This window comes from Oncorhynchus nerka, linkage group LG28 (genome assembly GCF_034236695.1).
Source record: "Oncorhynchus nerka isolate Pitt River linkage group LG28, Oner_Uvic_2.0, whole genome shotgun sequence".
NCBI lineage: Eukaryota > Metazoa > Chordata > Actinopteri > Salmoniformes > Salmonidae > Oncorhynchus > Oncorhynchus nerka.
The window spans coordinates 29,908,672-29,926,160 of NC_088423.1; the positions used below are offsets into that span (position 1 = coordinate 29,908,672).

The 17,489-nt window shown below is 40.2% G+C and overlaps 1 protein-coding gene across 3 annotated transcripts in view; it reads left to right on the top strand.

Annotated features, from left to right (window-relative positions):
- The window catches only part of hhat (hedgehog acyltransferase), an 89,577-nt gene that overhangs the window by 17,780 nt on the left and 54,308 nt on the right, over window positions 1-17,489 (top strand). For all 3 annotated transcript variants that reach the window (XM_029640355.2, XM_029640356.2, XM_065012750.1), the window contains 2 exons: window positions 985-1,159; window positions 9,890-10,040. In XM_029640355.2, the coding sequence (XP_029496215.1) occupies window positions 985-1,159; window positions 9,890-10,040 (326 nt within the window). The remainder of the gene's footprint in view (window positions 1-984; window positions 1,160-9,889; window positions 10,041-17,489) is intronic.

A 17,489-nucleotide genomic window follows, 5' to 3' on the forward strand; every position in this document is an offset into this window, starting at 1 on the left:
AGCAGTGGAGGCTGGTGACTTGAAATATTGAGGAGGATGGGAAACGCATGGTATAGGCACGGAGACGACAAATCATGTTTAAAAAAAATCATGAACGACATTATTTTAACTTAAAACATTTTAATATAGACATTTTATTTTAAAATATTATGGGGAATGGGAAGGCTACTTACAACGTAAGGGATCACAGCAGTGATTGAATGAGGGTATGAGTTATGAGTTGAGATGTTCAGAGGCTTGACTTCAGAGTAGGACAGGGGTTGTGGTGTTCAGAGGCTTCAGTGCAGGACAGGCTCATCATGGATGGATGGTGTTGAATAGCTCAACTCTTCCACTGAGGGCAGGACAGGATTTGACTGGGAAAACAAACAAAAAATAACACAGTTGGACAAAAGAGCTAAGAATGTGTTAATCCAAGCAAGGACTAAAATCACATTGATATGTAATAATGTGATTGTGATTGACTACATACAGTAATAAGAGAAAATTGACAGGACTTAGAGAGGAAACATTCAATGCGCCAGGAAGGGGGGGTGGAGCCATGAGCCTCCTAGGTTTTGCATTGAAGTCCAGAGGAGGATGGAAAATGGCTGCCCTCTGGCTACACCATGGTGCTAACCCCAGAGGGTGCTGTTGAAACTACTGTACATCTTTAATGGAAAAAAGGGGGGTTAAATCAGGTATTTGGTAACGTGAATATATTTGCTTTTATTTTAATTACATTTTTATTCACTGAGTAGGATGGTCCTCCATTATGAATGCTCCTCACAACACTCTACCTGTACTGGATGTTCAATAAACCTTCCATACTGTACGTTCCATTCTATTTGACAAGCACCCCAAAGTCATATGATAAATATAGAAATGATTAAGTTTATAAACTCTTAAGTGTAATGTTTTTCCGTAGTATCCACCACACCAAATACTTGTCTTATTGGTAATAGGGCTGTAAAATAAAGTATTACCTTTGTGTGATTATTGTAGATGCAGGTACCTGTGAAGGATCGTGGTGCTAGGATTACGTTCCTCTCGCTGCTGGCCAACGCTGGCAGGATCTGTGTGTGGTGGCTTATAGCAGAGTACATGATACACCTGATGTACATGCACACTATACAGGCCAACGAAACATATCTGGAGATCCTGCCACCTTGGGCCTTGGGTAAGTGTTTCTATGTGCGTGTGTGTGCTTCCATGTGTTTATGTGTGCGTGCGTGCAGTATGTACATGCATGTGTGTTTTTTGTGTAGTTCAAAACTGCCATACTCTTTATTTAGCTAAGGAAACCGCCTCAAACTTGAGTTCGATGATAAAGCCATCTGTTCAGTTGCCTGAAAACAAAACTTTTGGGACCCACCACTGTATTTCACACGGTAAGCATTTTGCCTGAGAGAGAACGACACTCTGTAGGTAAATGCAAGCTTGTAAAGTACTGAACCTTTTGTTTTGTCAGCCAATACAGTCTAGCCAGACACCTAGGTATTTATAGTTGTCCACAAGTCAGAACCATCCAGAGTAATGATGCTCGTCATGCGGGAGGATGCGGGCAGCGATCGGTTGAAGAGCATGCATTTAGTTTTACGTGCATTCAAGAGCAGTTGGAGGCCATGGAAGGAGTGTTGACTGGCGTTGAAGCTCGTTTGTTAACACAGTGTCCAAAGAAGGGCCAGATGTATACCGAATGGTGTCGTCTGAGTAGAGGTGGATCAAAGAATCACCCGCAGCAAGAGCGACATCATTGATATATACAGACAAAAGAGTCGGCCCAAGAATTTAACCCTGTGGCACCCCCATAGACTGTCAGAGGTCCAGACAACAGGCCCTCCGATTTGACACACTGAACTCTATCTGAGAAGTAGTTAGTGAACCAGGCGAGGCAGTCATTAGAGAAACCAAGGATGTTGAGTCTGCCGATAAGAATGTGGTGAATGACAGAGTCGAAAGCCTTGGCCAGGTCCATGAAGACTGTTGCACAGTACTGTCTTTTATCGATGGCGGTTATGATAACGTTTAGGAATTTGACCGCGGCTGAGGTGCACCAGTGACCAGTTCGATAGTGGAGAAGGTACGGTGGGATTCGAAATGGTCGGTGATCTATTTGTTCACTTGGCTTTCGAAGACTTTAGAAAGGCAGGGCAGGATGGATATAGGTCTGTAACAGTTTGGGTCCAGAGTGTTTCCCCCTTTGAAGAGGGGGATGACCACGGCCGCTTTCCAATCTTTAGGAATCTCAGACAATACGAAAGATAGGTTGAACAGACTCGTAATAGGGGTTGCAACAATGGCGGCAGATAATTGAGTGCAGTAGAGATTGCATCATCTGTGGATTTGTTGGGCAGTATGTACATTGGAGTGGGTCTAGGGTTTTTGGGTTAATGGTGTTGGTGAGCCATGGCCAGCCTTTTAAAGCAGTTCATGGCTACAGACGTGAGTGCTACAAGTCGGTAGTCATTTAGGCAGGTTACCTTATTGTTCTTGGGCACATGGACATTGGTGGTCTGCGTGCAACATGTTGGTATTACAGACTCAGTCAGGGACATGTCGAAAATGTCAGTGAAGACACAGCGTGTGCTCGGGGTACACGTCCTGGTAATCCGTTTGGTCCTGCGGCCTTGTGAATGTTGACCTGTTTAATGGTCTTACTCACATCGGCTATGGAGAGTGTGATCACACAGTCGTCTTGGAACAGCTGGTGCTGTCATGCATGTTTCAGTGTTACTTGCCTCGAAGCGAGTATAGAAGTAATTTAGCTTGTCTGTTTGGTACGTTTCACTGGGCAGCTCGTGGCTGTGCTTCCCTTTTGTAGTCTTAATAGTTTGCAAGCCCTGCCACATCTGACGAGCGCCGGAGCCGGTGCAGTACGATTCAATCTTAGTCCTGTATTGATGCTTTGCCTGTTTGATGGTTCATTGGAGGGCATAGCGGGATTTCTTATAAGCTTCCAGGTTAAAGTCCCACGCCTTGAAAGCGGCAGCTCTAGCCTTTATGGCTTCTGGTTGGGGTATGTACGTATGGTCACTGTGGGGACGACGTCATCAATGCACTTATTGATGAAGCCAGTGACTGATGTGGTGTACTCCTCAATGCCATTGGAAGAATCCCAGGACATATTCCTGTCTGTGCTAACAAAACAGTCCTGTAGCTTAGCATCTGCTTCATCTGACCACTTTCTTATTGACCTAGTCACTGGTGCTTCCTGCTTAGGTTTTTGCTTGTAAGCAGGAATCAGGGGGATAGAATTATGGTCAGATTTGCGAAATGGAGGGCGAGGGAGAGCTTTGTACACATCTCTGTGTGTGGAGTAAAGGTGGTCTGGAGTTTTTCCCCCATCTGGTTGCACATGTATCATGCTGGTAGAAATGAGGTCAAACGGATTTAAGTTTCCCTGCATTAAAGTCCCCATGCCACTAGGAGCGCCGCCTCTGGATGAGCGTTTTCCTGTTTGCTTATGGCCGTATACAGCTCATTGAGTGTGCTCTAGTGCCAGCATTGGTCTGCAGTGGTATATAGACAGCTACGAAAAATATAGTTGTGATCCGTCTTGGTAAATACTGTGGTCTACACCTTATCAGGAGATACTCGCGAGACTTCTTTAGATTTCATGCACCAGCTGTTGTTTACTAATATACATAGTCCACCGCCCCTTGTCTTACCAGAGGCCGCTGTTCTATCCTGCCGAAAAAGCTTAAAACCCACCACGACTCGGTGAAACATAAGATGTCAGTTTTAATGTTTTTAATGTCCCGTTGGTAGGATATATGTGTTCGTAGTTAATCTATTTTATTATTGATTGATTGTACGTTGGCTAATAGGACCGATGGTAAAGGTAGCTTATAGAGGTTGACCGATTTATGATTTTTCAACGCCGATACTGATTATTGGATTGTGCTTTTGTTAAATCATTACCCATTTGGCGAAGTAGGCTGTGATTCGATGATAAATTAACAGGCACCGCGTTGATTATATGCAACGCAGGACAAGCTAGTTAATCTAGTAATATCAACAACCATGTGAAGTAAACTAGTGATTATGTGAATATTGTTTTTTATGAGATGCGTTTAATGCTAGCTAGCAACTTACCTTGGCTCCTTGCTGCACTCACGCAACAGTACGTGTTGAGTAATCGCTGCCCTGATGTCAAGAAGCTCTTTTCAGTCAAAAGACATGGCGGCAGAAACATTATGTACAAAATAACGCAAAAAAACATGCACAATTGGTTACGGGATTGTAAAATGTCCATCTCCTTCGGTGCCATTATTATTGATGTTAACATGTGTCTGTCACTTGAACCCTGGGAAGAATTTATTTGGGCTGCAATTTCTGAGTAACTCTAATGAACTTATCATCTGCAGCAGAGGTAACTCTGGGTCTTCCTTTCCTGTGGTGGTCCTCATGAGAGCCAGTTTCATCATAGCGCTTGATGGATTTTTGAGGCTGCACTTGAAGAAACTTTCAAACTTTCTTGACATTTTCCAGATTGACTGATCTTCATATCTTAAAGTAATGATGGACTGCTGTTTCTCATGCTTATTTGAGCTGTTCTTGCCATAATATGGTCTTGGTCTTTTACCAAATAGGGTTATTTTCTATATACCACCCCTACCTTGTCACAACACAACTGATTGACTCAAACGCATAAAGGAAAGAAATTCCACAAATTAACTTTTAACAAGACACACCTGTTAATTGAAATGCATTCCAGGTGACTACCTCATGAAGCTGGTTGAGAGAATGCTAGGAGTGTGCAAAGCTGTCATCACGGCAAAGTGTGGCTACTTTGAAGAATCACAAATATAAAATATTTTGATTTCAGACTTTTTTGGTTACTACATGATTCCATGTGAGTAATTTGATGTCTTCACTATTATTCTACAATGTAGAAAATAGTAAAAAATAAAGTAAAACCCTGGAGTAAGTCGGTGTCCAAACTTTTGATTGGTACTATATATTTTACATTCCCTTTCTCTTTTGTGAATGCTCATTCTCTTCCTCTATTTTCCCTGTTCTTTCTCCTGTCCCTCCCATGAGCGACCATTTTTCGTTTCAATCATGGAAGCCTCAAGCTACAAAGCGTTTATAAGTACCCATTCATGTTCTCATTGTGAGGCTATTTATTATTTCCATACTGTTTATAACACCTTTGTGAAAGGCATTTTCAAGCAGATTTAGGGTTGAGATAAGAACGGAATTCCTTGTAAATTATTTATTGATGTGAATGTGTCCCATATAAATAAATTATACATGTTCAATTGAAATAACCAATGGAACCAGTCAGCAAAACTGTAAGTTTCAAATAGGGCAAAATGTTATTTTTCCTGACATGTTAACCCCAATGCCAATCCACCATAACACAGAAATGTCTCCACTGTTCATGAATTATGTAGGCCTATAGTCCCAGTCAATATTCAATTAAACGTTGCTGCCCTGCCTGCCGGTGGGGATAACAACCTGTGGTTACCTAGGCTATCCCATTGGCTCACAGCAAAGACTTCACCTTTTTTAAATGTAATTTTCTTGTCCGCTTGTTTTAGTTAATTGCAAACTTAAGAAAATGTAAGAAAAGTACAACATGGCTAAAGATGATTTTTTTATTGTTGTTATCCGGGTTAGGGAGGTAGGGATATCCTTGTCTCATCGCGCACCAGCGACTCCTGTGGCGGGCCGGGCGCAGTGCTCGCTAACCAAGGTTGCCAGGTGCACGGTATTTCCTCCGACACATTGGTGCAGCTGGCTTCCGGGTTGGATGCGCGCTGTGTTAAGAAGCAGTGCGGCTTGGTTGGGTTGTGTATCGGAGGACGCATGACTTTCAACCTTCGTCTCCCCCGAGCCCGTACGGGAGTTGTAGCGATGAAACAAGACGGTAGCTACTGAACAATTGGATACCACGAAATTGGGGAGAAAACGGGGTAAAATTCAAAAAGAAGACTATTGTGGCTGGAAACATTTGCTTTTTAATGGAATATCTGCAACCATTACTCCTGTGTTACAATGGCATGTTGTGTTAGTTAATACAAGTTTATAATTTTAAAAGGCTAATTGATTATTAGCTATTTTGAAATTATGTTAGCACAGCTGAAAACTGTTGTTGCAAAGAAAAAGCCATATCTCTGACTGGCAAATAAAAATAAAAGATTAAGATTGACAAAAGAACACAAACACTGGACAGAGGAACTCTGTCACCTCTTCACTGTTGACGTTGAGACTGGTGTTTTGCGGCTACTATTTAATGAAGCTGCCAACTACCAGTTTCATTTAAGGACCAAAAAATGGTGGTCTTTAATGCAGGACCGACAGACCGCTTTCTCCCTTCCATTTTCGCGGTAATGCTGCAATTTTGGTTGTAATTTTGGGTAGAGCAGACATTTCAATATGTTTTAGTTAGCTATAGGTATGACAACTGCACCAGTCTTATTTATGATATAATTTATGAAGATTATACATTATACTTTTTTAATCAATTTGTATATTTGAGTTTAACCACAGTATTTGTTATACTATTTGTTCTGTCTTTTCTGGTGGATTAAATTGAAATTGCAACCAACTTTCTTGTTTTAAAAATAGTTTTATTTCTGAGATTTCCTTTTCAAATAACTGGAAGTGAGAGGTTGTAATCTGAATAAAGGGAATAAGGCCATTCTTGAACATTTGCTAGAGAACCAGTTTGGATTTAAGTATAACTTCTGTATGACTGAAGCCTTTAGTGAGAGGTCTAATGCTTTAATATTAAATCATTTATGCCCTCTGAATTCATATTCATTATATAAATAGGCCCGTTTTAATTTTGTCTGGCTTGCCATTCCAAATAAATTGAATATTTCTTTCTTATATAATTTTTAAAAAACTGTTCGCTAGGTGTAGGCAAGACCATAAGCAAATAGGTCAACTGGGATATGATTAAAGTTAATCAGGGTGATTTCCCCCACAAATAAAGGTATTTACCTTTCCGTGGTAGTGAGATCTTATCTATTTTTTGCTAACTTTCTATTAACATTTATTGGAGTGAGATCATTTATTTATTTTGGGATAAGTATACCCAGTATATCCACATCACCATCAGAACATTTTATTGGTAAACTACTACATAGTAATGTGAAAGTTGTATTTTTTTGTGATTCAATACGTAATATAGTACACTTATCATCATTTGGTTGTAATCCAGAGAGGTTAGAAAAATCATTTAGATCCTCTGAGGCTGTGGAAATCCAAGTTGTGGATTTAAAAGAACATAAATCATCAGCGTACAATGACACCTTTGTTTTTAAGCCCTGTATTTCTAATCCCTTTATATTATTGTTGGATCTGATTTTAATAGCTAACATTTCGATGGCCGTAATAAATAGATATGCCGATAGTGGACAACCTTGTCTGCTCCTCTTGACAGACTTAAACTTTCTGAGAAGTAGCCATTTTACACTACTTTACACCTAGGATTACTATACATGATTTTATAAGAGATTCCCCTAAATTGAAATGTTCCAGGTATTTATATATGAACTCCAGTCGTACTTTATCAAAACCCTTCAAATTCAGCTGTGAATAGCAGGCTTGGTTTCCAAGATTTTTCATAGTGTTCTATTGTTTTCAGTTCTTGCCTTATATTATCTCCAATGTTTCGTCCATGTAAAAAAAAAAACTGTGATTTAGAATGAATAATGTCCGGCAATACCTTTTTTAAATTATATGCGCAATATATTTTGCTAGAATTTTTGCATCACAACACTGAAGTGTAAGGGGCTTCCAATTTTTTAAGTGGACTCCATCTTTATATTTCCCACTGTTGCAGCAATAATGAAATCAGACCTTCTTGAGTGTCTGATAATCTACATAGGAGTGTTTAAAACATGATAATAACGGTCCTCTGAGTATATCATAAAAGGTTTGGTATACTTCAACTGGTATATCATCCAGCCCTGGAGTTTTCCTGGACATAAAGGCTTTAATTGCATCAAGAAGTTCCTACTCTGTAATTTCACCTTCACATGATTCTTTCTGTACAGCTGTTAATTTTACATTATTAATAGAAAATATCCATACGATTAGCTTCGGTTAGAGGAGATGGAGGAGACTGAAACAAAAACATATGCACAGTGTAATGGCTGTGATGGGAGAAAACATTGTAGTTACTCCACAATACAAACATAAATGACAGAGAGAAAAGGAAGCTTGTACAGAATAAAAATATTCTAGAACAGGCATCATGTTTGCAATAAGGCACTAAAGTAAAACTGCAAAAAATGTGTCCAAGCAATTTTTTTGTCCTGAATACAAAGTGTTATGTTTGGGGAAAATCCAATACAACATATTACTGATTACCACTCCATAATTTCATGCATAGTTGTGGCTGCATCATGTTATGGGTATGCTTGTAATCGTTAAGGACTGGATCAAAAATGTACTGAATGAAGCTAAGCACATGCAAAATCCTAGAGGAAAGCTTGGTTCAGTCTGCATTCCACCAGGCACTGGCAGATAAATTCACCTTTCAGCAGGACAATAACCTAAAACACTATGCCAAATCTACATTGGAGTAGCTTACCAAGAAGACCGTGAATGTTTCAGTGGCCGAGTTATAGTTCTCACTTAAATCTGCTAGAAAGTCTTTGGAAAGATCTGAAAATGGTTGTCTAGCAATGATCAACAACCAATCAACAACCAATTTTACAGAGCTTGAAGAATTTTGAAAAGAATAATGGGCAAATGTTGCACAATCTAGGTGTGGAAAGCTCTTAGAGACTTACCCAGAAAGGCACAGCTGTAATCGCTGCCAAATGTGATTCTAACATGTATTTACTCAGGGAGTTGAATACTGATCTAATCAAGATATATTAGTGTTTTATTGTTCATTCATGTTTTACAAATGTTAGAATTTTACTTCCACTTTGACAGCGTATTTTGTGTATATCTTTGACAAAAAAATGACAAATCTATTTGAATCCCACTTTGTAACACAACAAACACAACCGTTTGGAAACCACTGCCCTAGAGGCACCAATTCATCCAACTTTAGAGAGCCTTATGAAATATGAATATGCACAGATCTCGTTCTCGTCACCATCAGTTGTAGGGTTTCTGCACTGAGACTGTAACTCATCTTGCCATAATATGTAGACCTGTACTGTATCATTCGACCCACATCTCTTTGGCTGCGTTCCAATAGTCTTATTTCACAAGGTTTGGGTTGATTCCATTTCAACTAAATGTTATTTAGGATAATGTATTTCAATTGATGAATTTATTTTTTATTCAGGGCACAAATTACTTTTGCATAAATCCTTAATTGATGTCAGTAAGACACTTGCATGGAAATTTGACTTTCAAATATTATCCTTATTGAATACAAATTCATCAAGATTTACTTGATTTTTGATACTTGAGGTGTTAACTTAATGTACAGTACAAAATGTCATATGAGCTGATCCTGGCAGTTAATGTGTATTTTGGTTTATTTCAATCAAACCTACATTGCAGTTTATACACAGTAGAATATAAACATGACCTTTCTTCCAGTGGACTAGGATAAATGGCAGACTAAGACGTGTGCACATTTCAGAGTGGGAGATTGGAAAGGTAAGGGCGCAGATTGCAAGTAGTCAGAATACCACCTTGGGGCAGTAGATAATATAAACAAGGCTTCATCTCTCGCCCTCCTTACCTGTATATGTCTCTACCTCCCTCAGGCAGGCTGACCCTGGCATTAAATCCAGTTGTTCTATGTACTGTATATACTAAGTACATAGTGCTGTCACTATACAATATGTGCTAAAGCAGGGTTTCCCAAACTCAGTCCTAGGGTCCCCAAGGGGTGCACGTTTTGGTTTTGAGTTGGGCAAACTCTGTGCTAAGGCTTCATCCATCTCCTACCCATTTCTCTCTCTTGCTCTACCTCCCTCAGGTGGGCTGGCCCTGGCATTAGTCCAGTTCTTCTATGTGAAGTACCTGGTTCTGTTTGGTGTTCCGTCTCTGCTAGCTGGACTGGATGGGCTGGCCCCCCCGAAGCTACCACGCTGTGTCAGCATTATGCACAGTTTCACAGGAATGTGGAGGTGAGGCTGGAACACACACACACCCACACACACACATACACACACGCACTGTCGCACACAATCTATTTTAAGTCCGATCACTGCTGCTCTTGAGATGAGGCTGTAGTAGGATCTTCATTTGAGACTGTTTGCTACAGCAGGAAAATAATCTTCAATAGAAAATGTGAATTATTTTGTTAATTTTATAATTAATGGACATTTTTGTAGGGTTTGATTAAAAAAAACTTTTGGAAGGGAAAATCGTCTTAAATTTAAGTGGAAATTACAAACTTCCGAAGCCTTTTTAAAACCTCAAATACACTATAAGTTTAAAATGTCCTGCATTGCAAGAAAGTTCTCCAGCAACAGAGGGATCAAATTAAGATCCTACATTTGTATACAACCAGTGCCTTTTTATCTTGGCCTGCAACAGAACGAGACAAGATTGTCAGTTTAAGAGTCTGTCTGTGTCTGTGTGCGCATGCCTGCGTGTGTGTGTGTGTTTTGAGATGCAGTTTCTACTGCGTCAGCAGGTAAGCTTGATACGGCTTGCTAGATCCATTGTAGGCATCAAACAAGCCAATCCGTCTCATTTGATTACAAAGCTGATATAAGTGCTGTGCCAAACTTTTACTACAGGTGGCAGAGTAGCCTAAGTATGTCAACCAATTGAAAGTCTTGGGAATTTAATCTCCATAGAACACACAATGCTCATCAATGCCATTTGACATATTACATAAGTCTTTAATAATGTGTAAAAATGCCATATTTGATGGCTGGGTCATGATGGCCTGGTTCATGTCCTATTTTTACTTTAGGCTGACAAAGACCGTGTAGGCTGAGTGGCTGATCTTGGGTTGTTCCTAAAAGGCTTTAATGGGAAGCATGTAACAGGTCTTATGTTGGCTTTTGTGTCGAAACCATGGGTGTTCTCTTAGATTCAGTGATCTCTTACACTAGCGGGTGTTCTTGTTCAAGAAGTAATGGGGAAATGCGTCTGTTCTTTTTTGGTCTCAGGTGAGAAAGCTGTAAAAAAAATAAAACTATTTTTATATATATATATATATATATATATATATATATATATATATATATATATACACACACACACATATCTATATGTATGTATATATATGTGTATATATATCAAAAAATCAAAATTTTATTTGTCACATACACATGGTTAGCAGATGTTAATGCGAGTGTAGCGAAATGCTTGTGCTTCTAGTTCCGACAATGCAGTAATAACCAACAAGTAATCTAGCTAACAATTCCAAAACTACTACCTTATAGACACAAGTGTAAGGGGATAAGAGTATGTACATAAAGATATGAGTGAGTGATGGTACAGAGCGGCATAGGCAAGATACAGTAGATGGTATTGAGTGCAGTATATACATATGAGATGAGTATGTAAACAAAGTGGCATAGTTAAAGTGGCTAGTGATACATGTATTACATAAAGATGCAGTAGATGATATAGAGTACAGTATATACATATGAAATGAATAATGTAGGGCATGTAAACATTATATTAGGTAGCATTGTTTAAAGTGGCTAGTGATATATTTTACATTTCCCATCAATTCCCATTATTAAAGTGGCTGGAGTTGAGTCAGTGTGTTGGCAGCAGCCACTCAATGTTAGTGGTGGCTGTTTAACAGTCTGATGGCCTTGAGATAGAAGCTGTTTTTCAGTCTCTCGGTCCCAGCTTTGATGCATCTGTCAAAGCTGGGACCGAGAGACTGAAAAACAGCTTCTATCTCAAGGCCATCAGACTGTTAAACAGCCACCACTAACATACATATATATATATATGTATGTATGTATGTGTGTGTGTGTGTATATATATATATATCTATATAGATATGTGTGTGTATATAAATATGTGTATATCTATATAGATATGTGTGTGTATATATATAGATATATATCTATATAGATATGTGTGTATATAGATATGTGTGTATATATATCTATATAGATAGATATATTCGCAGTGCATTAGGAAAGTATTCAGACCCCTTGACTTTTTCCACATTTTGTTACATTACAGCCTTATTCTAAAATGGATTAAATAACTTTTTTTCTCATCAATCTACACACATAATATAATACATACACACCCCATAATGACAAAGCGAAAACAGGTTTTGCAAATGTATAGAATTTTTTTTTAAAGAACTTATTTGCGTAAGTATTCAGAGCCTTTGCTATGAGACTCAAAATTGAGCTCAGGTCAAAGTCAAATAAAATTGTATTTGTCACATGCACTGAATACAACAGGTGTAGACCTTAATGTGAAATGCTGGTTTTACAAGCCCTTACCAACAATACAACAATACAGTTCAAGAAATAGTTCATAAAAAGTAACACAAAATAACAATATCGAACTACATTCAAGGAAGCAACATCTCAAGACATCAGTCAGGAAGTTGAAGCTTGGTAGCAAATGGGTCTTCCAAATGTACAATGACCCCAAGCATACTTCCAAAGTTAGAAAATTAGAACATTTGTGGGCAGAAATGAAAAAGCGTGTGCGATCAAGGAGGCCTACAAAACTGACTCAGTTACACCAGCTCTATCAGGAGGAGTGGGCCAAAATTCACCCAACTTATTAAGGGAAGCTTGTGGAAGGCTACCCAAAACGTTTGACCCAAGTTAAACAATTTAAAGGCAATGCTACCAAATAGTAATTGAGTGGATGTAAACTTCTGACCCACTGGGAATGTGATGAAATAAATAAATGCTGAATAAATCATTCTCTACTATTATTCTGACATTTCACATTCTCAAAATAAAGTGGTGATCCTAACTGACCCAAGACAGGGAATTTTTTACTAAGATTAAATGTCAGGAATTGTGAAAAACTGAGTTTAAATGTAGTTGGCTAAGGTGTATGTAAACTTCTGACTTCAACTGTAGGTCCTGGGTGGTAGGAAGTTTGGCCCCAGTAATGTACTGGGCCGTGCGCACTACCCTCTGTAGGACCTTGCAGTCGGATGCCGAGCAGTTCCAATACCAGTCAGTGATGCAACCAGTCAGGATGCTCTCGATGGTGCAACTGCAGAACTTTTTGAGGATCTGAGGACCCATGTCAAGTCTTTTCAGTCTCCTGAGGGGGAAAAGGTATTGTCATGCCCTCTTCACAACTGTCTTGGTGTGTTTGGACCATAATAGTTTGTTGATGTGGACACCAAGGAACTTGAAGATCTTGACCCGCTCCACTACAGCCCCGTCGATGTGAATAGGGGAGTGTTGGGCCCTCTTTTTCCTATAGTCTGCATTCAGCTCCTTTGTCTTGCTCACATTGAGGGATTGTTTTTGTCCTGGCACCACACTGCCAAGTCTCTGACCTCCCTATAGGCTGTCTCATTGTAGTCAGTGATCAGGCCTACCACTGTTGTCTTCAGCAAACCTAATGATTTTGTTAGAGTCGTGCTTGGCTACGTAGTCGTGGATGAACAGGGAGTACAGGAGTGGATTAAGCACGCACCCCTGATGGGCCCCGTGTTGAGGATCAGCGTGGCAGATGTGTTGTTACCTAACCTTACCACCTGGGGGTGGCCCGTCAAGAAGTCCAGGGTCCAGTTGCTGAGGGAGGTGTTTAGTCCCAGGGTACTTAGCTTAGTGATGAGCTTTGTGGGCGCTATGGTGTTGAACGCTGAGCTGTAGTCAATGAACAGCATTCTCACATTGGTGTTCCTTTTGTCCAGGTGGGAAAGGGTAGTGTGGAGTGCGATTGAGATTGCGTCATCTATGGATCTGTTAGGCGGTATGTGAATTGGAGTGGGTCTAGGGTTTCCGTGATGATGGTGTTGATGTGAGCCATGACCAGCCTTTCAAAGCACTTCATGGCTACTGACGTGAGTGCTACTGGCGGTAGTCATTTACGCAGGTTACCTTCGCTTTCTTGGGCACAGGTGCATCCTGTTTCCTTTGATCATCCTTGATGATTCTACAACTTGATTGGAGCCTGCCTGTTGTATATTTTATTGATTGGACATGATTTGGAAAGGCACACACCTGTCAGCTGACAGTCCATATCATAGCAAAAATCACGCCATGTGGTTGAGGGAATTGTCCCTAGAGCTTCGAGACACGATTGTGTCAAGGCACATCATTTATTTGTATTTATTTTATTTGACCTTTATTTAACTAGGCTAGTAAGTTAATCTTGACGCTACCAATCCCTGTAGCGAGATCATTTTCATCTGCAACCGCTGAATAGCATTGCGCAACAGTCAAATAATATTACTAGAAAATATTCATATTCATGAAATCACAAGTGCAATATTTTGAAACACAGCTTAGCCTTTTGTTAATCACCCTGTCGTCTCAGATTTTGAAATGATGCTTTACAGTGAAAGCAATCCAAGCGTTTGTAAGTTTATCGATAGCCTAGCATAGCATTATGTACACTTAGCATCATGAAGCTTGGTCACGAAAATCAGAAAAGCAATCAAATGAACCGTTTACCTTTGATATTCGGATGTTTTCACTCACGAGACTCCCAGTTACACAGCAAATGTTCCTCTTGTTCTATAAAGATTATTTTTATACCCAAAATACCGACGTTTGTTTGTTGCGTTATGTTCAGAAATCCACAGGAAAGAGCGGTCACAATAACGCAGACGGAAATTCCAAATAGTCTTCATAATGTCCACAGAAACATGTCAAATGTTTTTTATAATCATTCCTCAGGTTAGTTTTTAAAATATATATTCGATAATATATCAACCGAGTGTGTAGCTTTTTCCATAACAGCGGAATGGAACAATGGCCATTTCACTCAATTGCGCACCATCTCACTCTGAGAGCCCCCACCTCTCCACTTACGCAATGTGATCCTTCACGCTCATTTTTCAAAATAAAAGCCTGAAACTATGTCTAAAGACTGTTGACACCTTAGGGAAGCCATAGAAAAAGGAATCTGGTGGAGGACAGGCACGCATAGGAACACAGAGGTTTCAAAATAAGAGGCTCTTCCTGATTGGATTACACTCAGGCTTTCGCCTGCAATATCAGTTCTGTTATACCCACAGACAATATTTTTACAGTTTTGGAAACTTTAGAGTGTTTTCTATCCTAAACTGTCAATTATATGCATATTCTAGCATCGGGTCATGAGAAATAGGCCGTTTATTTTGGGAACATTATTTTTCCAAACATAAAAATAGTGCCCCCTAGCTTCAAGAGGTTAAGAACAAATTCTTATTTTCAATGACGACCTAGGAATAGTGGGTTAACTGCCTTGTTCAGGGGCAGAACGACAGATTTTTACCTTGTCAGCTCAGGGATCCACTCTTGCAAACTTTTGGTTGCTAGTCCAACGCTCTAACCACTTGACTACCTGACGCTCCGGAATTGGGGAAGGGTACCAAAAACTTTCTGCAGCGTTGAAGGTCCCCAAGAACACAGTGGCCTCCATCATTCTTAAATGGAAGAAATTTGGAACCACCAAGACTTCCAAGAGCTGGCAGCCCGCAAAACAGCAATCTGGGGAGAATGGCCTTGGTCAGGGAGGTGACCAAGAACACGATGGTCACTCAAAGAGCTCCAGTGTACCTCAGCGGAGATGGAAGAGCCTTCCGGAAGGACAATCATCTCTGCAGCACTCCACAAATCAGGCCTTGTGGTAGAGTGGCCAGACAGTATTCTCTCCTCAGTAAAAGGCACGTGATAGCCTGCTTTGAGTTTGACAAAAGGCATCTAAAGGACTGCCAGGCCGTGAGAAACAAGATTCTCTGGTCTGATGAAAACAAGATTGAACTCTTTGGCTTGAATGCCAAGCGTCACGTCTGGATGAAACCTGGCACCATCCCTACGCTGAAGCATGGAGCTGGCAACATCATGCAGTGATGTTTTTCAGCAACCGGTACTATGAGATTAGCCAGGATCGAGCCAAAGATGAATGAAGCAAAGTACAGAGATCCTTGATGAAAACCTGCTCCCGTGTGCTCAGGACCTCAGACTGAAGCGACGGTTCACCTTCCACCAGGACAAAGACCCTAAGCGGGAAAAGTCTCGGAATGTCCTTGAGTGGCCCAGCCAGAGCCCGGACTTGATCCCAATCGAACATCTCTGGAGAGACCAGAGAATAGCTGTGCAGTGACACTCCCAATCCAACCTGAAAGAGCTTGAGAGGATCTGCAGAGAAGAATGGCCCACCTGTATTTAGGGAGTTTCTCCCAATCTTATAGTGTCAGATCCAAGAAGACTCAGGGCCGTAATCACTGTCAAAGGTGCTTCAACAAAGTACTGAGTAAAGGCTATGAATACTTATTTAAGTGTAATATTTCCTTTTTTAAATTTGTCATAAATTGGCAAAAATGTCTAAACCTTTTGCTTCGACAATATGTGGTATTGTGTGTTGATTAATGAGGGCAATAAAAAAGGCTGGGACGTAATAACATTTGGAAAAAGTCAAGGGGTCTGAATACTTTCCGAATGTACTGTATGTACTCTACCGGCCAAATGTTTTAGAACACCTACTCATTCAAGGATTTTTCTTTGTTTACTATTTTCTACATATTCTGAAATATGCTGAGCACTTTTTGGCTGTTTTTTCTTCACCCCTGAGGTCCTACTCATCCCAAACCATCTCGATTGGGTTGTGGAGGCCAAGTAATCTGATGCAGCACTCCATCACTCTCCTTCAATTCCACAATAACTACCTAATACGCACAAATCTAAGTAAAGGGATGGAATAAGCATATGTACATATAAATATATGGATGAGCAATGTCAGTGGCATAGATGCAATAGATGGTATAAAATACAGTGTATATACAAATGGATTGAGTAATGCAAGATATGTAAACATCATTATTGAAGTAGAATTATTAAAGTGACTAGTGATCATTTTATTAAAGTGGCCAATGATTTCAAGTCTGTATGTAGGCAGCAGCCTCTGTGTTAGTGATGGCTGTTTAGCAGTCTGATGGCCTTGAGATGGAAGATATTTTTTAGTCTCTCGGTCCCAGCTTTGATCTCACCTCATGGATGATAGCAGGGTGAACAGGCAGTGGCTCCGGTGGTTGATGTCCTTGATGATCTCTTTGGCCTTCCTGTGACATCTGGTTCTGTAGGTATCCTGGAGGGCAGGTAGTTTGCAACCCGGTGATGCGCTGTGCAGAACACACCACCCTCTGGAGAGCCTTGTGGTTCTGGGTGGGGCAGTTGCCGTACCAGGCAGTGATACAGCCCAACAGAATGCTCTCAATTGTGCATCTGTAAAAGTGTGTGAGGGTTTTAGGTGACAAGCCAAATTTCTTCAGCCTCCTGAGGTTGAAGCCTCCTGAGGTTGTGCTGTTGCACATTCTTCACCACACCATCTGTGTGGGTGAACCATTTCAGTTTGTCAGTGATATGTATGTATTAATAATAAGCTTGGAGGGTACTATGGTGTTGAATGCTGAGCTATAATCAATTAACAGCATTATTACATAGGTATTCCTCTTGTCCAGA